The following is a 27,744-nucleotide window of genomic DNA, read 5'->3' as shown; positions in this document are numbered from 1 at the left end:
GGAAGCAGCAGTCAAGAAATCAAATGACCTATTGCGTTGGGCAAATCTGCAAAAGGTCTTTTTCAAGTGCTAAAAAGCAAAGATGGTACTTTGAGGATTAAGGTGCGCCTGACTCAAGCCACGGTATTTTCAATTGTCTCATATGCATCCAAAAGCTGAACGATGAATTAAAAACACTGAAAAACTGATGCCTTTGAATTATGGTGTTGGCAAAGAATACTGAACATACCAGGCACTGCCAGAAGAATGAACAAATCTGTCTTGGAAGAAGTACAACCAGAATGCTCCTTAGAAACAATGATGGCGAGACTTCATTTCATGTATTTAGACATGTCATTAGGAGGTACCAGTTCCTGGAGAAAGACAGCATGCTTGGTAAAGTACAGAGTCAGTGAAAAGGGGGAAGACCCTCAAAGAGATGGACTGACACAGTGGTTGCAACAATGTGCTCAAACATAGCAACCACCGTAAGTATGGTGCAGGACCAGGCAGTGTTTCATTCTGTCGCACATATGAGTCAGAACTGATTGGACGGACCTAAGAGCAACAATAGCAACAACATTCTGTACTATCTATAACCGCTTATAGATCCATATACATCCATATATATACATATATATACACACACCTACATATGGATATATATACACATATACACACACACAAAGGAATTATACATACCTGGATTATAGGCCTCCATAAAACCATATGGACCATAGTCAATTGTAATAGATAACAAACTAAAGTTATCAGTATTACAAACACCTAAAACAACACGAAATATTTCAAAAACATCAAAATCAAATAACACATTTTTCTTTTAATACTATAAAACCTTCCAGAATAGGAAAGGTCATGGAAATGCATTTATTTTAGAGATAAGACAAAATTAGATCATCAACTGAAAGTTTAATTGGTGAAACCAAATACAGGTAAATATAGTTAGATAGTTAAATATAGTTTAAACTATTTTTTAAAATTAAATTTAGCCTTTCGTTCTGTAACTGCTTTCCCCAAGGATTTCAAATACTATAGGGAAAGAAAGGCTCAAGAAAAGGAATTTCCTCTTTTATTTAGCCTCGATTTCCGGTATTTGTTTTATACAGAGATACATATCTATATCTATATATATTATTTGGAATGGAATTGAGACTAGCAAAGGAATAAAATGCATTAATTTTCAAAAATTGTGAAAAGGGGAAAAGGTAACAATATGGATATGTACTTCCATAACAGTCACTGGCTGTGGGCCACTGTGTGGGCCGGGGGTGTGACCTCTTAGACGAGGGACTCCCAGATGGGCGCAGAGGGAGCGGTGGAAAGAAGTCACAGAATGGATATACTAGCCTGTATAGGATATCTGGGTAGGGTAGCAATAGTGTCTACTATTTCAACCTTTTGAGATCAAGCTGGCCCTGTTTATCAAAATACTAAATGTACAGACTCTCTAACCCAGCCACTAGATTTCTGGGAATTTATCCTCAAAAACTCACCTTCAAGAATGCAAAGATACAGTTACATGGCTGGTCCCTGCAGCACTGGTAATAATAGCAGAAACTTACAAACACCAACTCTGCTTCCTACTCTCACCTTAAGTGAGAGAAAGAGAGTATATGTGTGATAATTAAAGCAGATTTCCAGAAGTTTCCCATTTGGTATTTATCCAGAGACTCTAGTACATGTATGACTCCTGTTTCAGTTATTCTTAGCTCAGGCAAATACTCCTTTTAATGCAACCTCATGTAGTGCCTGGCTTCAAACACACAAGCCAGTTCTGCTTTTCTGCAGGAGATATAATGTGTATCAGAGAAAAAGTTTAGAAGAATTGAGAGAAATTGGTAGACAGTGATTACCTTAGGGAGTGGGACTCCCACTCACTCTGCATTTTAAATTCTTTACCATAAGCAATGTAGTACTTTTATAATTAAAATTTTAAAAATAGCTTTAAGGAGATCTAAACACAATATATACGTACACATACAATCCTACAAGCTTTACAGGTAACATCATCAACAGAGTGAAGATACTTACTCTATTTTTTGTATACTGTTCATTTGAAACAATTTTAAAGATGAGAAATATATTTCTCTGTTGCTAAGTACAAATTTTTATATTAAAAATACTAAGAAGCTCATAAGCAGGAATATTTTAAAATACACAAAAGAAGTCCTCTACTATAACAATTTAATTCTACTTTATCATCAGAATAAAGTATCAACAGATAACTTACCATGAGCAAAACCAACAGACATCCACAAGGCAATAAGTCCTGCAGTCTCAGACACCACAACAGACAAAAATTCCTAAAATAAAATTTGGAAAATTTTCAGATTTAGGCTCCTCCAACTCATCACATGAAAAGAGTTCAAAGGCGGGTCAAAAGATGACTAAAGGAATGGAAAATAACACACGTAAGAAAAGTGGAAGAATTATTCATAATATAGAAAAGGATCACACATAGTATTACGACCAAATTTTCTCATCTATCATAAGAAAAGTAAAAGACAGACTGGACCTCATAAAAATGAAATACCTTTGTGCATCAAAGGACTTTATAAACAATGTGAAAAGATAACGTTAGATTGGGCAAAAATTTGCAGGAACCATATATGAGATAAGGGCCTAGTATCCAAAATATATATAAAACTTCTTCAACTTAACAAAAAGACAATCAACCCAATCAAAAAATGGGCAAAAGACTTAAACACACATTTCACCAAAGAAGATACTTAAATGGCCAACAAGCACATAAAAAGATGCTCAACATCATTAGTTATCAGGTAGATACAAATCAAAACCACAATGAGATATCACCTTACCCCCATCAGAATATCAAAGATCAAAACAATGGGAAACGACAGCTGTCAAGGTTGTGAAGAAACTGGAACCCTCGTCCACTGTTGGTGGGAATGTAAAATGGTACAGCCATTTGGCAGTTCCTCAAAAGTTGAACACCGAACTACCATAAGACCCAACAATCCCAGCTCTTAAGTATATACCCAGAAGTGAAGGCAGGAACGCAAACAGAAGCCTGTACACCAATGTCCACTGCAGCACTTTTTACAATAGCCAGAAGGTGGAAACAACCTAAATGTCCATCAACGAATGAATAAACAAAATGTAGTATATACATATGATAGAATATTACATAGCCATGAAGAGAAACAAAATTCTGATGCATGCCACAACACGGACGAAGCATGAAAACATCACGCTGAGTAAAATAAGTAAGTCACAAAAGGACAAATATTGTATGATCTCAGTTATATGAAATAAGCAATTATATAGAAACCAAAGATTATGAGTGGTTTCCAGGGATGGGAAGGGAGGGGGAAGGAGGAGTCTTTGCTTAAGGGGTATTGTGTTTAAATTAATGGTGGTAGAATGATTTAGAAAAGGCTAGCAAGAACGGTCACATGATTTGAAGAACGTAATCAGTGTCACTGAATTGCACATATAGAAACTGCTGAGATAGCATGTTTGCTATGTACATTTTCATCATAATAAAATTATAAAAAGAAAATAATGTGTACAGTCAGAACATAGTACTTGTTCTTTTTTTCAGTATCTTTCAAATAAAACAACTTTCTTATCTATGTCTTACTTATAGAATGTTTCATATCATCATCTACTGAACAAAATGTTCAAAACACTTCTTTTCCTAACTTTGTTTTATAAGTTTAAAGTTGCAACCTCTGATGATGGTGGCCAATGAGAGAAAACAGAGTATTCGCCTTTCTGTTTAAAACGTACCACGTATCTATCAGGTTCTCTGACATCTATTGAGGGAAAATGTTCCTGTATGACGAAGTCCAATAATGTCCTGGGGATAAAAAGGAGAGCAATCAGCGTTCTTCAGAATACTGTATCAAATATCCAATCACCTAAATCCACCCCTGACGTTTAAAAATTTTTTATTTAAAAATTAAAGCAACAAGATTTTACTCCCACAACAGCCAAAAAGAGATATTTCCTCAATATGAATTAAAAATGGAAATGTGTCCTAAAGATCATAGTAGATTCTACCTTATTATGTTACAAAAGCAGATTAGTTCAATAAACATTCACTGAGCACCTACTATATGCAAAGCCCTGTGCAACTGCGAGAGAAATAATGACAAGACACAGACTCAGACCTCAAAGAGCACAAAGTCTATTAAGGGAGAAGGACATATGAACAGGTAACAACATCACAGTAATAAGTACAGTAATAGAAATATAAAAAAGTATAGAGAATGATTATTTATGTGTGGAGGGTCATGTAAGGGTTCACAAAAGAAGTGACAAAAAATTGGCAAATGTTTAAAGTTAAAATATTTAAAGTACTATATGCATCATGTATTTACCGTATTTTTATTCCATATTTTAATCAACTATTCTAGTTAACTGACTAACCACTCATGTAGATTACTTTGGATAAGAGGGCATCCATAAGAAAACTGGAGCTGTAGATATGCTTTGGGAATTACTGAAATCACAACAATAAGAGTAGGTAAGTTTTTGTCTGGAGGGAATCCTGTAGAGAACATCAACAAGTAAGGCACTGGTAAAGGAAGTTGATTGGTAAAAACAGAGTAGGAAAGAAGGTTTAAATATATTTATATGAGAGAACAATGTCATGTTAGCCAGTGGAGGCATTTCAAGGGTAAAATGGTCAACAGTATGCATCAAATGCCAGAGAGATAAATGAAACATAGCTGAAATAAGACCACCAAACAGAACAATTTTAGTGGCATAATGAATACATGGAAAAGTGACTCAAAACGCAAATGGGAAGTTAGAAATACTACTGCAAGACAGTACAGAACTTTCTTAATCCTGGATAACTATGAGCTCAGTAAATGTTGGCTGAACAGACTCAGACAGAGCTAAAGACCAATGTGATAACTGCTCCGCTTTGCTTATTAATTTCTCTCATTGTTTTCTTCCCCATACTTTTCTAGGACCAGTTATCTAGATTTACAAAACCAGTAACTACAATACAGGATCCATATTTCACATAATTTTTCTTATATACTTCTAAAGACTTTTAAAACTATATCACCTTAACAAATAGAAACAGAATTCTTCTTAAAAGGAGAGATGTGTTGTTTAAAGAAACAGCTTGCCAAGTCGGCTTGAGGAAGACGGAATTTTGTGAGCACAGATGCCGGCAGGCACCAAGACGCCAGAGAATGGTGGGAGCCGAACTGCACCGCACAAGAGGAAGCATGTATTGTTTTTGCTCCTTTAAAACAGCCCCTTCTCTGTCTTCCTTTCAGAAATCTTCAGTAAGATGTATTTATTCTGTTTGTAAATTTGGTCTTTTGTTCATTTTGTTTTCCTCTTGCAGAAAGGGCTGAGCTTCACATCTGCGTCAACACAGTGTGAGACGGGCACCATCACACATGCCAAAACGAGTCCAAGTCAAGAAGAGCCATTAGACATAAGAAACACTCAAGAAATCTCAGAAATTCAGAGGACTCCTTTGGGCCTCTTGAGGCTGCAGAACTGGGAAGTTCGAGTTACTTCCACCTAGGTCTCTGAGTAGTATGGAGGCCGTCAGCTGGGATGGGGTTGCATACTAGATAACATTTCCTGAGAAAAGGACCGCTGGGCCTCACACTTTTTTTTTTCCTCTCTATCTCCTAGGAAACTCACACAGTGTTAAGCACATAACACCAAAGACCAAATACACCACCATCAAGTCAATTCCGACTCACAGCCACCCTACAGGACAGAGTAGAAGCAGACTGCCACATCTTCCTCTTGAGAAGCAGCTGGTGGGTTTGAACCGCTGACCTTTGGTTAGCAGCCAAGCACTCACCACTGCACCACCAGGGCTCCTTGTTAAGCATAGTAAAATATCTTTAAAATATTTATTAATTGAAATTCTTAGTTTTAGTCATAACAGAAAACACTCAACTTTACAGCACATAAGTAAGAATATTTTCCCAACTGTCTCTTCCCATTTACAAAAAATGTAATTTTCTAACCTTAGTAAATCCAGTTCACCATAATGAGTCAAAATTTCTAATGATCCAATTCTGAACCATGATTTTGCAATACGCAGCACTACTGCACCTTAAAAAGAAACATTTATTTCAGCATAAAACTATTTTAAGCTCTATGAAAGTAGCACAACATGTTTTTCTTAAAAGTGAAACTATTATAATAAAAGGAAATTTAGTAATTGGAATTTATTGGAAAGACAACTAATTTACACTCTATAAAGGATCAAGGACTTTTTTCTATTGCTCTAAGGGATTTTTTGGGTTAAGCCTGAATTGGTTAGAATGTTAGGAACCACAACCCTTTTAGAAATACCAAGGCTCCAGCCTAGTGAAAAGTTGCTAGGTTGTCAGGCTTCCACTATCAGATCCCCACTGCCTCATTAATTGTGACTTTTCCCCTGTACCTCATACTAAAATAGGGAATCCGTGAATTACCTTTTCTGCATAAATTACATTGTAACTGCCTTCCACTAGTGTAGCTGATTCAAAATTAACTTCAAAAAATAAACATTTGAATATGCTCTAACTTATGCATGTACTGAAGAAATAAAACGAACCCAAAATTTTGTTTTTAACCTTCTATTGCCTTCTTCACTCTTGGTTATAGACATTCCTAATACAATTAGTAAATACAAACCATGTTTCATTCTTTTAACAAACACTGTGCAGGATGTCAAGATAAAGTTTGTATCAGAATGACACATCTTATGTGTACCAAAGCAGAAGCTTCTGCTCTGTTGGCCCTGTCCCTCAACAGACCACCATACTCACATCTACTTCTGGGCCTTTGTTTGTGCTATTGTCTCCTGCTCTACACGCCCCACTTCCTCTTCCTGCCCACTAAAATCCCACCCAACCTTATGCTCAAGATCTATTCCCACGTCCTACATGCAGCTGAAATGATTTTCCCTTTACTGACCTCTGATATTTTATTGTTCATCTGTCTGTTTGTCTTCTCTCTGTGAAGACTGCATGTTCCTTAAGACCAGGAACTATGACATATATAGAACGTGACTATGACATATATAGAACGTGGGAAAGTATATTCTGTTCTAATACTGTAATGTTGAAATTACATCTTGAATAACCACAGGTTAGTTTTTAAGACTGCAAAGATGTCCAATACCTATTATTCTTTAAGAACTCAGCCCAAGTATATGAACTTACGTAAGTATTCAAAACAGTATTACCTCGCTCTTTCTCAACGTTTCCATTGTAAAACTGATCTCTCCATACATCATCATCACTTACAACCACACTAAAAACAAGAGAATCAAAGTTATGTTCCCTGTTCAAAAAGAGTTCTACTCTTTCAGTAGTATCTACTTAATGTCCACTATTTGTGTAATTATAAAGATAAGGTAACACAACACACGTTAGCCTTTTCAGAATATTCATAATTACAGACGTGTGTGTCAAAAGCTATGCACATCTACACATACATACACACAATATCAAGAACACCATCTTCATGAAGTTACTAATATAAGAATAACCACTATTTAAGGAACATTACTCGGAACCAGACACTATGCTGAGCACTTTATATCTCATTTATCCTTCACAGCAAAGGACGTTTGTTGTAGTTTGTTGTAAAGGGAGATACCAGAAGACATACAATTAGTAAGTGGTAGAGCGTGGTCTTTAAATTCAGGTCTGTCTGACACTAAAGCCTGGTCCTCATGAGCTTAAAAAAAAAAATCACGATTTCCCCTTTAATTCCTCATTGAAATATGTAAGAAAAATGAAATCAAATAGAGACATTAACCAACATGACAAAATCACTCTAGCATAGGTTACTCTCAGTTTTTCATAAACCACAGCCACCATTCTAGGAGAATAAAGTATCTATTCTATTATAGTACATTAGCTATCAAGAACTACCTGAAACTATAACAAACTTAAAAAAAAAGAAAAAGAACAATGCCATCAGAGATTTATCTACTGAATTCAGCGACCCATTTCTGGAGATAATATGACCCATTTAGTTAGCCTGAAGAAAAGAGCAACTACCTTGCAGCCCTGCTGGTTGGAATTCCCAGATAGTGCATGGCCTCACTACACAGAAATTCTCTCACTGAAGAACGAAGTACAGCTCTACCATCACCATTTCTGTAGAAAGAAAATTTAAAAAGATTTTCATTTATAATTAAGGCAGTATCAATTTTTAATTAGATCACTGAAATAAAAAACACCAAACTGTACCGGGAATATGGGGTCTTTCCTGAGCCTTTTAATTGAAGTTCCCATTTTTCACCCCGCCTTCAAAAAAAAATTAAGTATTAGAAAATTCATGTTAATATTTAACAGAAAAGCTGCTATGCAAGAAAACATGCGGTACCTGTTCATATAAACCCCAATAAGCTGGGCTCTTCCATCCCCAAGCTGATCTGCCCATATTCCAAACTAAAAGAGAAAATTATTAATATACGTTTGTCTTTATAGTTTTTATCATAATTTTCATAGCAAAGATAATCTTGTCAAAATTGACAATAAGGTATTGCATTTTTAGGGCTATAATACCAACCTGGATAAAGGTAAAAATAAAATTCCATCAGTAAAATATGAGTGAAATTCATTTAATATAATTTTAAGACATATAATTGACTCCTTCTCCTCATCTTATAGCTGAGCTCAAATTTGTTAGGTATTAGGAAAGCTAGAACTGATCAATATAATTCCAGAATATGAACCAGGAATAATTTAGTAGCAGAAAATTTGCCTATACATGTCATTAGCAGATGCCGTCGAGTCACTGTCGACTTCTAGCGGCCCTGTGTACAACCGAACAAAGCACTGCCTGGTCCTGCATCACTCTCACAATTGCTGCTGTGTTTGAGCCCATTCATGCAGCCATTGTGTCAATCTATCTCACTGAGGGTCTTCCTCTTTTTCGCTGACCCTCTGTTTTACCAAGGATGATGTCCTTCTCACGGACTGGTCCCTCCTGTTAATATGTCCAAAGTACATGAGGTAAGTGCCGTCACCTTCACTTCTAAGGAGCATTCTGGCTGTGCTTCTATACATATACAATATAAAATCATGAATATACTTGTACCTAAAAAAATTGCTTTTGACTTTGCTAAATTAACTGTTTTCAAACTCTTCTGATAATATTCGTTTGCTATTGTTCAACTCCCAGCTATGCCACTTACTAGCTGTGGAATTTGTTTGAGTAACTTAATCTCACTGAGTTTTCATTTCTGTAAAATGGGATAACCCTTGCCAGGTGTGGTAACAATAAATGTTAATATATGCAATGTGCTTGATTCTACGCCTGATTTACGCAAGTGTACAATAGATGGTTATTATCATTATTTTCAACAATTCTTTGCCAACCTGGATGTTGCTCCATTGTCAACACAGATGTTACTTCCAAAAGAAGGTCTCCTGATTTCCTGGGGCTAGGAAGGGTGGTCCTACGAGTTCCCATAGCTCCTATACTTATTCCTATCACAACCATGATGGTAATGGAACTTGTTTATTTACCTATATCCTTCACTAGGGTCTGGGAGTCCCTGGGTAGTACAAATGATTAATGCACTTAGCTGCTAACCGGAAAGGTTGACAGTTGAATCCACACAGAGGCACCTTGGAAGAAAGGCCTGGCGACCTACTTGCAAAAAGAAAATCAGTCACTGAAAACCCTCTGGAGCACGGTTCTACTCTGACATACGTGGGGTTGCCATGAGTCAGAATTGACATACTGGCAACTGGTTCACTAGGGTATTAGCAATCTGAGGTAAGGGGATAGGACTCGTTCACCAATATAGCTCCTGGCATAAAAAAGGAGTTCTGTAACAGCTATGTTTAAACTTTCGGAAGAAAGCATGTAATTAAGTAAAATCTATCCAGTGTTTTCATTTTTCAAACTCACCATGATTTAATTTTTGCAATGGAATACCTCTAAGAGCGCAAGTCTGAGAGGTGCTCTCAGCAGATTTGGAATGTCGGTAAAATCGACAATACATTCGGTACATCCCACACCGTGAGAGGGCAGTAGAAAGAACGATGAATCCAGAGCCAGGAGTGAAATCAGGGGGACTCAGGGAGCTCGCTTTCCATCAATAAAAGAGAAATCATTTACTTCGCTGTAAATTCAAAATAGCAAAGCCATTCTCATGACTAAATATTTAAAGCATAATTTCACATCCGGGAAAAGAAGCAAGAGATGAAGTAGAAAACTGATAAAAGTTTTAATCTAATTCACTATACTACAGAACAACCATCACATGTCTGTCAGTTTACTGTACTCTCGTGGCTTGCATGTTGCTGTGATACTGGAAGCTTTGCCACCAGTATTTCAAATACCAGCAGGGTCAGCCTTGGACAGGTTTCAGCGGAGCTTCCACACTAAGACAGATAAGGAAGAAGGACCCAGCAGTCTACTTCTGAAAAAATTACCAGCAAAAACCTTATGAAGAGCAGCAGATACACCATCTGACACAGTGCCAGAAGACGAGCCCCTCAGGTTGAAAGGTGCTCAAAATATGACTGGGGAAGAGCTGCCTCCTCAAAGTAGAGTCGACCTTAACGATGTGGATGGAGTTAAGCTTTCGATTCCTTCATATACGCTCATGTGGCACAACCCAAATTGAAAAGAAACACCTGTAAACATCCATTAATAATCAAAATGTGGAATGTATGAAGTGTGAATCTAGGAAAATTGGAAGTCATCAAAAGTGAAATGGAAAGCATAAAGACTGATACCCTAGGCGTCAGTGAGCTGAAATGGACTGGTACTGGCTACTTTGAATCAGATAATCACATGGTCTACTATGCTGGGAATGACAAAATGAAGAGGGATGGTGTCATGTTCATCGTCAAAAAGGACATTTCAAGATCTATTCTGAGGTACCACACTATCAGTGATAGGATAATATCCATATGCCTACAAGGAGGACCAGTTGCTGTGACTATTATTCAAATTTACGCACCAACCACTAAGGCCAAAAATGAAGAAATTGAAGATTTTTACCAACTTCTGCAGTCTGAAATTGATCAAACATGCAATAAGACGCATTGATAATTACTGGCAATTGGAATGCAAAAATTGGAAACAAAGAAGAAGGATTTGTAGTTGAAAAATACGGCCTTGGTGATAGAAACAATGTGGGACACCCCATGACAGAATTTTGCAAGACCAACGACTTCTTCATTGCAAATACCTTTTTTCAATAACACAAACGGTAACGATACGCGTGGACTGCTCCAGATGGAATACACAGGAATCAAACTGACTACATCTGTGGAAAGAGACAACGGAAAAGCTCAGTATCCTCAGGCACAACAAGGCCAGGGGCCAACTCTGGAACAGACCATCGCTGCTCATATCCAAGTTCAAGTTGAAGCTGAAGAAAATCAGAACAAATCCATAAGAGCCAAAGTACAACCCTGAGTATATCTCACCTGAATTTAGAGGCCATCTCAAGAAGAGATTTGATGCACTAAACACTAATGACCAAAGACCAGACAAGTTGTGGGATGACATCAAGGACATCACACATGAAGAAAGCAAGACGTCATTAAAAAGAAAGGAAAGACAAAAATGGATGTCAGAAAAGACTCTGAAAGTCACTCTTAAGTATAGAGTAGCTAAAGTGAAAGGAAGAAATGATGAAGTAAAAGAGCTAAACAGAATATTTCAAAGGGCAGCTTGAGAAGACAAAGTATTATAATAAAATGTCCAAAGACCTGAAGATAGAAATCCAAAAGAAAAGAATATGCACAGTACTTCTCAAGCTGAACAAACTGAAGAAAAACTTCGGGCCTCGAGTTTTAACACTGAAAGATTCTATGAGGAAAATATTAAATGACACAGACACATCGAAAGAAGATGGAAGGAATACAGAGTCACTGCACCAAGAAGTTTTGGTCCATGGTCAACCATTTCAGGAGGTAGCACAGGATCAAGCACGAGCAGTGCTGAAGGAAGAGGTCCGAGCTGTACTGAAGGCACTGGCACAAAACAAGTCTCCAGGAACTGACAGAATACCAATTGAGATGAATCAACAAATGGATGCAGCGCTGGAGGTGCTCGCTCATCTATGCCAAGAAATTTGGAAGACAGCTACCTGGCCAACCAAGGGGAAGAGATCTGTACTTGTACCCACTCCAGAGAAAGGGAATCCAACAGAATGTGGAAATTATCAAACAATATGATTAATATCACGCACAAGTAAAATTTTGTTGAAGATCACTCAAAAGCAGTTACAGCAGTATACAGATAGGGAACTGCCAGGAATTCAAGCCAGATTCAGACAGAAGAGGATGTGGAACATTGCTGATGTCAGATGGATCCTGGCTGAAAGCAGAGAATACCAGAAAGATGTTTGCCTGTTTTATTGATGATGCAAAGGCATTCAACTGTATGGATCATAACAAATTATGGATAACGCTGCAAAGAATGGGAATTCCAGAACATTGAATTGTGCTCCTGAGGAACCTGTACATAGACCAAGATGCTGTCAATCAAACAGAACGAGGGGATGCTGTGTGGTTTAAAGTCAAGAAATGCGTGCATCAGGGTTGTATCCTTTCACCATACTTATTCAATCTGTATGCTGAGCAAATAATACAGGAATCTGGACTATATGAAGAAGAACATGGCATCAGCATTGGAGGAAGACTCCATTTATGCGGATAATACAACCTTGCTTGCTGAAAGCGAAGAGGACTTGAAGCATTTACTGATGAAGATCAAAGACTACAGCCTTCACTAGGGATTACACTTCAAAATAAAGAAAACAAACATCCTCACAACTGGACCAATAAGCATCATCATGATAAACAGAGGAAATATTGAAGTTGTCAAGGATTTCATTTTACTTGGATGCACAATCAATGCCATGCAAGCAGCAGTCAAGAAATCAAATGAAGTATTGCATTGGGCAAATCTGCTAAAAAAGACCTTTTCAAAGTGTTAAAAAGCAAAGACGTCACTTTAAGGACTAAAGTGTTCCTGACCCAAGCCATGGTGTTTTCAATCGCATCATATGCATCTGAAAGCTGGACAATGAATAAGAAAGGCAGAAGAATTGATGCCTTTGAATTATGGTGTTGGCAAAGAATATTGAATATAGCATGGACTGCCAGAAGAACGAACAGATCTGTCTTGGAAAACGTACAGACAGAATGCTCATTAAAAGCAAGGATGGCGAGACTTTTTCTCACGTACTTTGGACATGTTATCTATCCAGTTTCTGGAAGAGGACATCACGTTTGGTAAAGTAGAAGGTCAACAAAAAAGGGGAAGACCCTCAACAAGATGGACTAACACAGTAACTGCAAAAATGGGGTCAACATAATGATTGCGAGAATGGTGCAAGACCGGGCAACGTTTCGTTCTGTGGTACACAGGGTCAGTATGAGTCGGAACCGACCTGACAGTACCTAACAACACCACCACAAAACAATGCTACTAAAAAAGGAAGAATTTAAAGTTTTTTTTGCAGGCCTAAGGATTACGTTTGTACTTTAACAGTAAATGTGAACTGTGGCATAAAGTGCTCTGTAATAAATTTAACCCATATGGGTGATGATTTTTTGAACCACGGAATCCTTGCATTTGAGAGCTAGAAAGGCCATAAGGATCATGTAGTTCAGAAGTTTCTAAACTGTCCCGTGGTTCAGCAAAACATTTAAAGTTATTCCTAAAATAAAACTAATTTTTTTCTTTTTAAATCTGTGTCCGAATGTTTGGAAAACGGTATGCTAAATAAAGTCAAGCAATTTTCTTTGCCATAGCACTTTTAGAACTCTTGGAATGATCTTGGTCAACCTCACATTACAGCTCATGAAACTGAGGTTTAAGTTTGTCCTAGAAGATCCCAAAGGGCCTTTTCAAATATATTACTGTGTATGACAATACAATTTGCTTCTTAACCCAAGGACTTTGAAGAACAAAGTAATAAAATCTGAAAGCAATGAACTAACCCAAGAAACCAGAGTCTCATGTTGATAACAATTTTTATAATCACTAATGCCAACTTTTCATATATTTCCTAATTTAATCCTTACACTTCAATACTTTACTACTTACCCTTCTAAAAATTATTCCTGAATAAATCAGTATTACCACAACAACCTGGAAACAACCAGGAAGTGCTAAATTAATCTTACCTAGCTCACAGGAAAGTCAAAGGGATTTCAACAATTGATCCTGTGCTCCCATTTTGTTCTTTTTTTTAATCAGTCAGACACAATACTCTGAACTTGCTTCAACATCTTGCTTTATTTCTAGAGGGTGCCTCTTTAATTGCTACAACACATAGAATACACCCAATGGATCCTCATTTACTGCCTTTGTAAGCAGTATTACAACTTTGTCCTACAGCTACCCTGGCAAAATCATAATCCATCTGTCCTTCACAGCTTTTATACTGTCATATCGTGCTATTTGGTTCTGCCTGATGCACTTGCCTAAACCTTCACTGAAGGAGTTATCTAGCAATAACTGAGGAATTTTTTATTTGTGCTGCTCCAGTTTTTTCAACTCCATGAAAAAAAAAAAAAAAAGAAACTCAGGCTCTAGCTTTATCACAGCAAGTAAGCACGTTAGTAAATCTACAAACAGTAACATCTTGTTGAAATCTCAATACGCTAGTATTAGAGAAGTTAACTCAAAATAACTTCTTTAATAGGATAGCAATTCCACCAAGTAGTTATAATTGCTTAAGGGAAGTGATGCAACTCTTACCTGGTGGCCACCGTATCTGTGAGCCAATGGAATGGATCCAAATACTATCTTTTCACCACTTACAAGCTGGATAAAATCATCTGTTTCTGAGACAGATAAATCAAGGTCCAAAATACCTTCTAGAACTTCCTGAGGCAGGACAAGAAAAGTCTTTTTACAAACATAAGTAATTCTTTAATAATTTTCAAGCAAAGTGAATTAATGAAAGAAAATTAAATGAATATACCTCTTCCAAAATTATGTTATAAATATTTTCTTCATAAGAGAATATACCATACTTTCTATTATTATTTGATAGTGTGGAAAAATAGTTCTATTAGATGGCTCAAAATTTTTACGAACTTCTTGTGACTCACAGTAAAATTATATTTTTCCTAGCACATACTTTTTTAAGGAAAATCATTTCTATCATGAGAGAACAACTCAGTATTCGTTAGAAGAAACCATATCTACAGGTTCTCTAAGATGAGAATTTAACTCATTTTTTCCTTTTTTTCACAAAAGTGTGCTCTCTTTATAACTTTAAGATGAAACTGAGTACTATACTCCAGATATAAGTATCAAAAAGTGATTTGTGAAAATGACATTTTCCAAGAATCTGAATTTTGTACACACATCATTTATCGATAGACTGGCCACAATAACTCTGAAAAAAATGTATTAATATTTTTTAGGCAAATATTATGGTAAGTTCAGTCAAATATTTGTACTGTGAAAAAATTAAGCCTAACCTTTGAAACTGCTACAAGACGTACTCTTGATTTGAAAGGAGTAGGGAAGGCAACTGAAAAAATACAGTTTTTCACTTTACGAACATAATTTTCTTTTACAGGATCAACCGGCAACATAGCTGATAAAAAACAAACAAATATATCCTTCTTAAAGTCCTCATTTATTGCATGTATAGCATTAATATTTCTTAAAAAGGTTATAGTTCCTCAAGAAAACCGTTCTTTTATAATTTGTTCTTTAAGGCTATTTAATAATCTGCAATATCTAGTCAATATTCATATAGTACAGTATATGGAACTGCCCAAGAGGATGGAGGGTGGAAAAAGCTTAAAGCAGTAAGGTACATACCCTGTCCTCAAAAATTTTTCACTCCAAGGATACGAACAGAATGTACAACATAGGAGTAAATAAGAATATAAAAATAAAATGAAAGTGAGCTGCATTAATGTATTAGAATTAAAAAAAAAAAAAAAAGTTGCGGTGGAGTCAATTCCGACTCCTAGCGACCCTACTGGACAGAGTAGAGCTGCCTCTTAGGCTTTCCAAGGAGTGCCTGGTGGATTTGAACTGCTGACCTTTTGGTTAGCAGCCTTAGCTCTTAACCACTAGACCACCCGGGGTTTCCATTAGAATTATAAAAAAGAATTATAGCGATATTTAATTCAGTGGAATTCAACCAAACTATACGGTACCAGGTACTTAATCAAATGCTCTCTTCCCTTCAGAAACTGACAATTCACTGAGGGAAACAGACACAGGCATAAAGAACTCTAACACCAGGCAGATGTTTTACTAGATGTCCAAATGACTGGCATCACACCAGAAACTTCACAACATGCCTGCCTGTGTGCAAGGCTAGAAGTTTAAAAATTAACTCTGAAGGGACACGGTATGTCTCATAAGGTCCTTGAACTAAATAGCACGTGTACTTTATTTTAAAAGCTGTAGAAAGGGGAAAAAAAAAAGAGCGAGACCATTAAGCATCCTTTAAATAATCAGAAGGTACTGACTTATATTTTAAGTAGAATTTTTCAAATTTTAATCCACTTTCCTAATCCAAAGCAATTAAAACAACAACAATTAGAAGAGGGTAGGTGTATTAGTAAAAGTACAAGACAATGTTAGGGAACACTGAAACATCATGTTTCCAGATAGCGATAATACTGTCAAGATGTAAGTGTTCCCAAATTATTTAATAAGGATAATGGAAATTTAATAAAATCCAATAGGATTTTTTAAATATTTTTGAAGTAACAGACAAAAGTGCAAATATGGAAAAAATAAATGCATGAAATTTCTTAAATAACAAAGAAGAAAAACAAATGGGAGAGTTTGCTGATCATACTAGAAATTATTAAAATACAATAACTAAAAATATTTTTAGCCCGAGAATAGATGGAAAGATCAGTGGACTCGATACAGGAACAGTCCAAAGTACATGTAAGAATTTCTTCTATAATGAAAATATTTCAAATCAGTGGAGACAGGTGGCATTAAACAATTTGCTCAAGGGTTTGGAATAATTCCTATTTATTCCACTCAAGCCCAGGTGAACTAAAAGTCAGTTATAATAGCAATAAGAGCTACCTTGTAGCTTCCTTATAAAGGAAGCTATACAAGTAATAAAAACAGGCAAATGTGGGCCAGAATTAACCCTTTAAACTTTCCCTTAAGTACATGGCAAAAGAGGCAGTACCATGGGAGAATGAATGGGCAGTCAACAAAAAAACCCACGATTTCAGCATCTGCCACAGAAAACACAGAAACACAGAAAACCTGACAATATGATTCAGAGAAGCAGATCAACAGTGTATTTTCTTTTACAGGAGAGCCTCTCTGTGAGAATGGACTAAATTATATAATTAATACACTCTCCTTTATGATGCTCTAACAGTTTGACAGAGCATAGACAGCATAAAATGTTCCATTAGTAATTACAATTTTGTACTAATTGATTCATATATGACAAAGTAGCTGATTAATTAATACCTGCCATCACTAGCCATGGACCAAAAAAGGCTAACTGCTTTAAAGGTATGCAGCTCTCACCCTTCTTACAATTTACTAATCGGTCATAGGCTAAAAACCCCAGCAAAAATGCCAAAAACATATTAACCCTTTATAGTTATTCCACAAATCAATTTTTTAGGATTCACAACTTTGCATAAGAATATGAAATCTACAAAAATACCTAACCTTTCAATGAAACTATGTTTGAACCTCGTTTTTACCAGTAATACCTTGATAATTCATTATTGACCTAACAACATCAGGATGAGATGTTTTATGAAGTACTGTGAACCAAGACATAGTAATACATTATTAAATTTAACATCTTCTCTTAGCTGTAAAACATGCTCCCATAGATAGCACGTTTCTCACAGTAACATCAACGTGGCAAGAAAATGTCTTAGAGTACAGTTGACCTTCCAACACTGAAATGACAAATTTGCAAATGCTTTCAATTACATAGCTATTCCATTTTTATCAGTAAGTACAGCGGTTGGAACCCACCCTCGGTTCTGCAGGAGAAAAAAATCTGGGAACATACCCATAAAGATAACAGCCTAGGAAACCCTATGGCTCAGTTCTACTCTGTCTTATAGAATTGCTATGAGTCAGAATTAGCTGGACAGCACACAACAACTGGTTGTTTCTAGTTGTTTCATTAGTGTAAGTGCAATAAAAAAAAAAAAGACCAAAGTCGTTTCTAGACTGTGCACAAGAGGAGTCTCCTCTTTGGTAGCTACCTGCACAGCGTGGACAACGTTCTTAACTTCCTAGACTCATTCTTGGCCTAGCTGGGTCAAAAGAACTACTTTTGATTTCTGCATGCCCTATTGGTGGGATATTTTTATTCACCAAGAGTTTACTTAACACTGTGGTACTGGAAGCCTTATCAATTTTTTCTGCTTCCCCTACTTAGGCATGCCATAGTATCTTACTAAGATGCAGGGTTTTTTGTTTTAAATTTGGCTAAAACAATCTCTAAATGAAAATGGTCTAAAAATTGTTCAGTACTACACTTACTAACTGTATATCCCTGGGCAAGATACTTGCTCTTTCTTTATCACAGGTTCTGTTTTAAACACTCTGTCTCTCATTACCAAGAGAAGAGGAGACGCGGCATAGAACTAAGAAAGGTCTTTCTAACCCACATGGTGTACCAATCTTGTACACTCTCCAGTACCTCCTGGGCTGGATACAAGCAGGTTCAACATTGTCAGGTATTAAAAATTTCACACAGCTCAATACACCTAACAGCGGGACTCACATACCCGGATGTGAGCAAGACTGCCAAACTACCACACGATATACCTATAGTGTTTTCACAGGAAAGAGTCCAGAAGTCGAAAGATGAGGCTAACTTGGCTTCTCTTTCACAAGAGCCCTGATGCTGCTTTGACTGGTTACAGGTAAGGTGTGTAAAGTTGACACTTCCTTCAAGGACAGACTGCAACAGGCAGCAGACAACAGCGTGCTTGGTCACACCCAAGAGAAACAGACAGACGAACTGTCGCCTCCAGACTGAGCAGCAGAGCGGGAACCCGATTTTTTGAGTCATGTTTCTGCCTAAACACGCAGATCAAAAGTGTCAGTCGCTGGACGTTTGGCGCTCTGCGATATTTCTTGCTAAGAGTCGGTCCTCAAAAGGTACCTCTTTGCTGTTTCTGGTTTAGTTCACAGACCCTCCAAGCGGCAGGGAAGGGCTCGGGGGTCACTCTTGGCTTCTCCCGCGTCAGGCCGGCGGGGAGGCGAAGGGCCCAGCCGCCGCCCCGCCGCCACTTTCCCGGAACGGCCCGGGCGTCCCGCCGCCCCCGCAGGCTCCCGTGCCTAGGAGACGCCCGAGGTTCCGTGAGGCCGGCGGCCCAGCCCCGCGGAGGAGGGAGAACAGGAGGCCCCAGTCCGGGCGGAGCCGAAGCTCTTCCTGTGCCAGGTTTCCGGCTCCGGGTCCCGGAAGGAGGACCGTCGGGGGCCATAGGCGGAGCCGCAGCCGCTGCCGCGACTTTCAGACTCGAACCATGGCTTCATGCTGGGGGCGGTGGCGGCGCTGCTGCTCCTGGAGGCCGCCCCCGCGGAGCCCAGGGCCCGGCGCCCCGGGCCGTGCGGGGTCGTCTTGGACGCGCCCCTCGGCGGGTGCCGGCACGAAGGTGAGGCCGGCAAGCGCGCGCCGAGGCCGGGGCACAGAGGTCACGGCGCCAATGACAGCTGCGCCGCGGAATGAATGGGAGCGAGCGAGCACGTGCGCCGGGGTCGGCGCGTCCAGGGGCCTGTGGGCCGAGGGCCATGGGGTTGGCTTGGGGTGGGGCACGGGTTGCCTGGGATGGGACGAAGCCGCGTGGTGGAACGGAATGGGGTCGCCGCCGAGCGTTTGCCTGAGGGAGGGGCGCCCCACATAGGGGCGCAGAGCGGTATCCTGGAGAAAGAGGGAGAACTTGGAACTTGAGGAGGGAGCGGCGAGGAGCAAAGTGCCAGAGGAAACAAAGGAGTGGTCACATTGTCTCCTTAGGGTATGGACAAAGGTAAAGTTGCAGCGGGCGTTGGAGAACAGAACTTTCCAGGAACATTAGGGAAAAGGTACTTCGAGAGTTCAGAGATACAGAGGATCAAATTGGCCTCGGACTAGTAGGAAAAGGTCTTGCGGAGAATGCAGGTCCGATGCTGAGGGTGGACGAGATTTTACTCATACAACACTTTGGGGGGGTTTGGAGCACTTGCTTAAGAGGGGGAGCATACCTGGATGGGGGTGCAAGGGCAGTAAAAGAAGAAAAGGTATGAGGATGTCGGAAACAGGAATTTGGGATTATCTTTAATTTGACTGAAGTCAAGTCAGAATCTCAGCAATAACTTTGACACCTTGAGGCTCTTCCCTTCTACCTCCCACACTCTGGACTCAATCTCTTTTCTCCCCTTCCAGTCCATTTAACACCTGTAAGTTGACGTGATTTTATGGTTTTGTGAGTTCTGCACTTTGTGGTGGTTAATTCTCAGCATGCTATGGGGTAGACCCGTTTTGTTATGCATAATTGCACAAAATCTATGGTCCCACGGGGCCCTTTGGAGATTTCTTAAGTCACATAGTAATTGATTAGTGTTGGGTTCCCATTTGAAAAGCCCTCCCTCCCCACACCCCCGCCCACCTTTTTTGTTAGTTTATTGGAATTTAAGACTCTTTGGTTTCAGTCAGATTTGGTACACTTCATATGTCCATGTACCTGTCAGACACCATTCACCAATATGAAATTGTAATGTTTTATCACATGTATAAATGTCTACTTTGTACCAAAGTTGATGCATATTATCCAAAATGGACATTTAGGGAGAGAATGGCAGCTGGCTAGTGAACAGTCTAGACAGTAACTTCTTTGGAATACGTTACATTCCTAAAGAAAGAACATACAGGCAGACCCCAGATTATGGATGAGTTCTGGTCCTAAGTCTGTCTTTAAGTCGAATTTGTACGTAAGTGGGGATAGTTAGGTACGGTTCACATCTAACCTTAGTCAAGTGTTTGTCTTCGTATATAATATATAGTTACCTTTCTATGCATGAAAAACGTTAAAGAAACACTTCCAGATACACTGAAGCACCTTTACCATAATAATACGTAATAATGTTTTGGTGCATATTGCAAAGTAACGCCCATTTGTTGTTATGAACCAGTATACGTATCTTGAATTTTTAAAATAATAGGTTTTACGGGGAGTGGTTCATAATTGTAGGTTGTACATAAGTCAAATGCTCATGACCTGGGGACTGCCTGTAGAAGTGGGAGAAGGTGGAAAAGGTATCAGAAAGATAGGCTTTACTGGAATCCATTTCAGTATGGTCCTAGTCAGACTTCGAATATTTCCAGGACCACAGATGTGAGCATTATTTGAGGAGATGGATGCATCCACCATCTAATGCCACTGGATACTTTCCTTTGACACTCCTTTTCCTGATTCCATGTGCACAAAGCATCTTTCTCAGACACAAGAATATACTTGATGACTTCCATGTCTACTTGGTGACCACGAGGGACTGCACTGACAATACCAACATAACATACTTCTGATTCATGTGTCAGTGATATTTTTCATTATAAATTAGTGCAATTAACATTCTGGCGTCTGCCTCTAGCACATTGTTTTGGTTGCTTTGAGTCTCTCAGGGCCTGATAATCCTCGGAGGTGAAGAGCAACCATAATAAAGCCAGCTTTGGCTTTCCAGCTCATCTCTACCACTTCCTGGTGTTTATATACTCTTCTGACTTCTCCATTAATAGTGTAACAAACCTTGTAATAGGCAAAAACCAGTGGGCATCTGATTGTGCCGAATCACTTGTCAATACTGCGCTTTTGCTTCTTACCCAGCATTTTCTCTTATTTTAAAAAGAAGATCCATGGGAGGCAAGGTGGACTGCCAGGGAGATTATGTGATGGAAAGGTAAAAGAACATTTGTTCTTGGAAAAATGGTTGTTGCTTCTGCTAATAGTGGCACACCTAAGTGTCACAGCTCTAGTTTCCACAACTCCCTTTTAATACTTAACTGCTCATCTGAGTGCCTGTAACCCCACTTTGGAAAAGCTTGCCCTAAGGTATTCCTGAAGGAGAAAATATAATAGATATTGTATTAAATATATACTGTGTACTAGGTTCTGAGCTAAGGGCTTTATTTATATACTCTGAATTAAACTCAACATCTCTCTATCAGAAAGATAGCACAAGGTAACACAACTAGGAAATGTTGGGATTTGAGTCAAAATCTGTGTTCCTAAGACCCTGCTTTTAACTCCTATACGGCCAGAGCACTCTGTATTAACTATGTAATTTTAACCCTTCACCACAGGTTAAAGGAATATAATTAGCCCTCAGACTGAATAGTTGGCACTCCTCCATTAAACCAAAACCAAACCCATTGCTGACAAGTCGATTCTGACTCGTAGCAAGCCATTAGCATATCCTTATTTGTGAGTAGTATAATGAATTCCTATGAATTTATTACCCATAAAAACGAAAAGTAGTAGGTTAAATGTCATATGATTGTAAAATCCAAAGGGAGGATTATCACTTTGTTCTCTTGTTTGTTGCCGTCAAGTCAGCTCCATCTCATGGCAATCCCACGTGTGCAGAGTAGAACTACTCCATAGGGTTTTCAAGGCTGTGACCTTTTGGAAGCAGATCTCCAGGCCTGTCTTCCAAGTCAAGCTGAACCATTTGCGCCACCCAGGGACAGACATTGTAATTCCCTGGGATGGTGTAAGTGTTCTTATTGGCTTAATGACGTAAACAGTGTTTGGCAACCTAAAGGTTGGCAGTTTGAACCCACCCCAGTGGTACCATGGAAGAAAAAGCCTGGTGATCTACTTCCATTAAGATTACAGCCAAGACAACCTTACGGAGCAGTTCTATTCTGTAACATTTGGGGTCACCATTAGTTGGACTCAATAGCAACCAATAATAACAACAACTACATGGCAGAAAGACTGAAACTCAGACTGTCCTATTTCACCACTGCCTGACAAAGTCAACCTTTATTGTTATTTTATTATTTCTAAATCAATTCATTTTCATTACAGAAAAATCAGAAAATATGTACAAGAAAAAGGAGCAAAACAAAGAACACCCACGATCTTATTTACTCCAAAATAACTAATTTTATCACTCTGATTTATATGCTCACAAATCCTATTGTCTCTGAGTGTATTTTATTTTCACGTATGCATGTGTGTAGAATTTTTTAGTGTTTCTAATTTTAAGCAGAATCATATGCACACAGTTCTGTAGACAGCCATTTTTGTTTGATGTATTGTAAACATATTTGCGTTTGAATTTTTCAGACTTGACTTTTCTGAACTTCAGGTTTCCCAGGTTTATTAAAGCAAGTAACTGTTAGAATCAAATGAGATAACATGTAAAAGCATTTTAAGGCTTTATTATGAATAGAGTAGATTAGTTTTATTTTTATTGTTGTGCTAAATTAGTCCTTTTTGTAGAAGTGCTTTTCAAAATGTTCTTCCTAAGAGCCCTTACACATTAGATTAGTAAATTCATAATTTTTAAAATGCCTGTGTCCCCTGAATTCTTTGAGACTGGCGATCTGTATCTTTGGATCCCCTATGCCTGTCATAATTCCTGGCCATAATTGTTGGAATTAATATTTGTTGTCACTACCTCTGAATCTTTTAGGAGTGATCAGTTGTTTTTTGATTAAGTTAATATCGAAATGTGCTGCTGGGTTTTTTTTTTTTTTTTTTTTAACATTATTTCTCAAGTATGTTTTGGGAACAATAACTTAAAACAGGCAGTGTTTATACTGGGGCAGTTCTAATCTGTCCTATAGGGTTGCTATGAGTCAGAATTGACTCGACGGCAGTGGGTTTTTTTTTTTTTTTTAATAGAAATGTAAATTATTTAGTATTGAAATCTTTTTACTATCTGAGCTGGTGTTCTTTTGGACTTTGATTATACTTTGTTTTAAACCAACTTAAGAATTTTTAAAAATGTGAATAATACTAATCTTTACTTTTCTATGGTCAGTCTTATTTACATGGAAAGAATTTGTTTGAAAACTACATACTTTTCAGATCTGAAAGGATAGTTATTTAGTGCTGCTCTAACAGAAATACCACAAGAGGATGGCATTAACAAAGAGAAATGTATTCTTTCGCAGTCTAGGAGGCTTGGAGTCCAAATGCAGGGTGCCAGCTTCAGGCAAAGGCTTTCTCTCTGTATTGGCTCTGGGGGAAGGTCTTTGTCATCAATCTTCCTTGGCTGAGGAGCTTCTCAGCTCAGGGACCCTGGGTCCAAAGGATGGGCTGTTCTCCCAGCCCTTGTTTCTTGGTGGTATAAGCTGCCCACCCCCTCCCCTTTCTTTTCTCTTAGATTTCTAAAAAACCCGAAACCGTTGAAGAGATTGACTTAAGACACAACCTAATCTTATAAATTGAGTCCTGTCTCATTAACATAACTGCCACTAATCACACCTCATTAACAACATAGAGATAGGATGTACAACACATAGGAAAATCATATCAGATGGCAAAATGGTGGACAGTCACGTAATACTGGGAATCATGGCCTAGCCAAGTTGACACATATTTTGGGGGGACACAATTCAGTCCATGACAGGAAGGAATACAGAAGCTGACTCTGAGATAAGGAATACATTATACAAAACCAGGAGGTGCAAAACCAGGAGGGGGGCCAAGATGCCTGACTAGGTAGACGCTACCTCGGATCCCTCGTGCAACAAAGACTCGGAAAAACAAGTGAATCGATCACATACATGACAATCTACGAACCCTGAACAACAAACAGATTTAAAGAGTTGACCTGAGTGACAGAGAAGGAGAACGAACAACCACGGGGAAGCAGAGACGGTTTTCGGAGCCTGAAACCAGCGTCCCAGTCAGGTAACCTTGGCGCCGGGCTTAGGACTGGGCCCAGGGGAGCTGAACACAACATCCTGTGATTGCACAAACACGGGGCACAGCCCTACCCCACGGAACTGACCTCGGGAGGGGGCCCAGCCAGTCAGCATGGGTGGCGCGGCGACACAGCTGGCGGGAGGAGAAGTCGCCGGGAGGCAGCGACTGGTTTTGGAGCCGGGAGTGCAGCGTCCCAGCCAGGGAACCTTGGCGCGGGGCTTTGGACTGGGCGCAGGGGAGCTGAGCACGGCATCCTGTCACAGCGCAAACACAGGGCGCAGCCCTACCCCCCTGAACTGATCCTGGCTGGGGGCCCAGCCAGTCCGCGTGGGCGGTGCGGCGACACGGCTGGCAGGAGGAGAAGTCCCCAGGAGGCAGTGACTGGTTTGGAGCCGGGAATGCAGCGTCCCAGCCAGGGAACCTTGACGCTGGGCTTTGGACTGACAGTGGAGGAACTGACTGCGGCTTCTGCGGACCTGACCCTCGGGGGCAATCTCTACCCAGCCAGCACACATAGGCGACCTGCCCCTTGGGAGTCTCAGATGAAATAGTCTTCCCAAGCAAGATAAGTAACTTTGTCTATATTCCGGGGTGCTACTCTCTCCTGTTTTTCTGAACCGTCCTCTCCCCTTCCCAGGCGGCTTCATTAACATTGGAATTTCCTGAGCCAGAGAGTGAACTGCGCTTTTTTTTTTTTTTTTGGTCTTTTCCTAACCCGTTCTTCCAGCCTGAGAGAAGCCACCACAAAAAACCCAGGGACCAAAAATCCTTCCCTAATTGGACTAAAAACACAGAACCAGTTCCAGCCAAGCATATGTGATCCATATCTCGGGCTTTCATCCCTACAGGGAACAAGTTGGCTGTTATAATGCAAAGGCATTTCTGATAGAGATCTGACTACATTTTTTTTTAGCGGATTTACTGGAAAAACAAGTTTCCCAGGTCTGATATCTCTGTATATTCAACAGAGCCCTCACTGACCCACAACAGAGAACTGAGGGCTGAAGCTCCCCCCAGACCACCTGGCCTCCTGCTTTAGGGGTCTAAGGAGGGTGACACCTACCAATCTGTAGAGGTGCTTGCATTGCGGGCCTAAAATACAGCTGCAGAGCCCTCCCACCAAGGTGCTTTAGGAATAGAGACACACCTACCTCACTGATACTTGGGGGAAGCCTGTCAGCATCCTGCCCCCCTGGAGTGTGAACCCCAGCTGCTAATAGAATCAGGTGCACACAACTATCACCACTACTTCTCAAGGTGGGTAGGTGTTACGGTGCATCACACACTTGATGACCCAAAATCAGATTCCACTCAAGAATAGTGAATGGACTCAGGCATATATATCTGGTAACAGCCCAAGCCAGCTGGTAATAGGTCATAAGTAAGTCAAGGGCTACAACAATCAAGACAGTACAATCTAGTAGCCCATCCACGTATATTGAAAGAAAACAAAACAAGATAAGACTCAGTGAGCAAATATAGAATAAATCACTACGATATTTTAGTGATGGCTCAGAGACAGCAGTCGATATCAAACCACATAAAGAAGCAGACCATGACAGCTTCTACGACCCCCCAAACAAAAGAATCAAAATCTTTCCCAAATGAAGATACAATCCTGGAATTATCAGATACAGAATATAAAAAACTAATTTACAGAATGCTTCAAGAACATCAAGGATGACCTCAGAAATGAAATGAGGCAAACTGCAGAAAAAGCCAAGGAACACACTGATAAAGCAGTTGAAGAAATCAAAAAGATTATTCAAGAACATAGTGGAAAAATTAATAAGTTGCAAGAATCCATAGAGAGACAGCATTCAGAAATCCAAAAGATTAACAATAAAATTACAGAATTAGACAATGCAATAGGAAGTCAGAGGAGCAGAATCGAGCAATTAGAATGCAGAGTGGGGAATCTGGAGGACCAGGGAATTAACACCAACATAGCTGAAAAAAAATCAGGTAAAAGAATTTAAAAAAATGAAGAAACCCTAAGAATCATGTGGGACTCTATCAAGAAGGATAACTTGCATGTGAATGGAGTCCCAGAACAGGGAGGGGGGACAGAAAACACAGAGAGAATAGTTGAAGATCTGCTGACAGAAAACTTCCCTGACATCATGAAAGACGATATCTATCCAAGATGCTCATCGAACCCCATTTAAGATTGATCCAAAAAGAAAAACACCAAGACATATTATCATCAAACTTGCCAAAAGCAAAGATAAAGAGAAAATTTTGAAAGCAGCCAGAGATAAAAGAAAGGTCTCCTGCAAGGAAGAATCAATAAGAATAAGTTCAGACTACTCAGCAGAAATCATGCAGGCAAGAAGGCAATGGGATGACATATACAGAACACTGAAGGAGAAAAACTGCCAGCCAAGGAGCATATATCCAGCAAAACTCTCTCTGAAATATGAAGGCGAATTTAAGATATTTACAGATAAACACAAGCTTAGAGAATTTGCAAAAACCAAACCAAAGCTACAAGAAATACTAAACGAAATTGGTCAGAAAACCAATAATATCAGATACCAGCACAGCACAAGGTCACAGAAAAGAACATCCTGATATCAACTCAAATAGGGAAATCGCAAAAACAACTTAAGATTAATTAAAAAAAAAATGCTCAAAACAGAGAATCATTGAAGTGAATATGTAAAAGATCACAATAATCAAAAAGAGGGACTAAATACAGGTGGCATAGAACTGCCATATGGAGAGGGATACAAGGCAATATAGGACAATACAAGTTAGGTTTTTACTTAGAAAAATAGGGGTGAATACTAAGGTAACCACGAAGAGGTATAACAACTCCATAACTCAAAATAAAAACCAAGAAAAACGTAACGACTCAGCAAACAAAGTCAAATGCTGTGAAAATGAGGAGCACACAATTTACAAA

At 39.1% G+C, this 27,744-nt stretch overlaps 2 protein-coding genes across 12 annotated transcripts in view; one reads left to right on the top strand and one right to left on the bottom strand.

Annotated features, from left to right (window-relative positions):
* LOC126074907 (protein adenylyltransferase SelO-like) overlaps positions 1 to 19,348 on the bottom strand; it is a 55,408-nt gene extending 36,060 nt beyond the window's left edge. For 2 of the 7 annotated variants that reach the window (XM_049881783.1, XM_049881787.1), the window contains exons 1-12: positions 18,742 to 19,348; positions 15,423 to 15,541; positions 14,692 to 14,820; positions 9,550 to 9,606; positions 8,335 to 8,399; positions 8,199 to 8,255; positions 8,007 to 8,105; positions 7,184 to 7,251; positions 5,976 to 6,063; positions 3,754 to 3,823; positions 2,231 to 2,303; positions 682 to 765 (exon numbers count right to left, since the gene is read on the bottom strand). In XM_049881783.1, coding sequence (XP_049737740.1) covers positions 682 to 765; positions 2,231 to 2,303; positions 3,754 to 3,823; positions 5,976 to 6,063; positions 7,184 to 7,251; positions 8,007 to 8,105; positions 8,199 to 8,255; positions 8,335 to 8,399; positions 9,550 to 9,606; positions 14,692 to 14,820; positions 15,423 to 15,541; positions 18,742 to 18,988 — 1,156 coding nt within the window. In that variant the 5' untranslated portion in view covers positions 18,989 to 19,348. Of the gene's footprint in view, positions 1 to 681; positions 766 to 2,230; positions 2,304 to 3,753; positions 3,824 to 5,975; positions 6,064 to 7,183; positions 7,252 to 8,006; positions 8,106 to 8,198; positions 8,256 to 8,334; positions 8,400 to 9,482; positions 14,821 to 15,422; positions 15,542 to 18,701 lie in introns of all 7 variants that reach the window. The other 5 variants (XM_049881786.1, XM_049881784.1, XM_049881788.1 and 2 more) reach the window with 5 other exon arrangements.
* Positions 19,349 to 19,385: 37 nt separating this feature from the next.
* Positions 19,386 to 27,744, top strand: part of PDSS1 (decaprenyl diphosphate synthase subunit 1) — a 76,197-nt gene continuing 67,838 nt past the window's right edge. For 4 of the 5 annotated variants that reach the window (XR_007517061.1, XM_049881806.1, XM_049881803.1 and 1 more), the window contains exon 1: positions 19,386 to 19,574. Coding sequence is in view for 3 of the 5 variants with exons in the window: in XM_049881806.1 (XP_049737763.1) it covers positions 19,446 to 19,574 (129 nt within the window). In the remaining 2 variants the exon portion in view is untranslated. Of the gene's footprint in view, positions 19,575 to 19,794; positions 19,947 to 27,744 lie in introns of those variants that run through there. The other variant, XM_049881804.1, reaches the window with a different exon arrangement.

This window comes from Elephas maximus, chromosome 4 (assembly GCF_024166365.1).
Source record: "Elephas maximus indicus isolate mEleMax1 chromosome 4, mEleMax1 primary haplotype, whole genome shotgun sequence".
NCBI classification, from domain to species: Eukaryota; Metazoa; Chordata; class Mammalia; order Proboscidea; family Elephantidae; genus Elephas; species Elephas maximus.
This window is presented reverse-complemented; position numbering and strand designations above follow the sequence as displayed.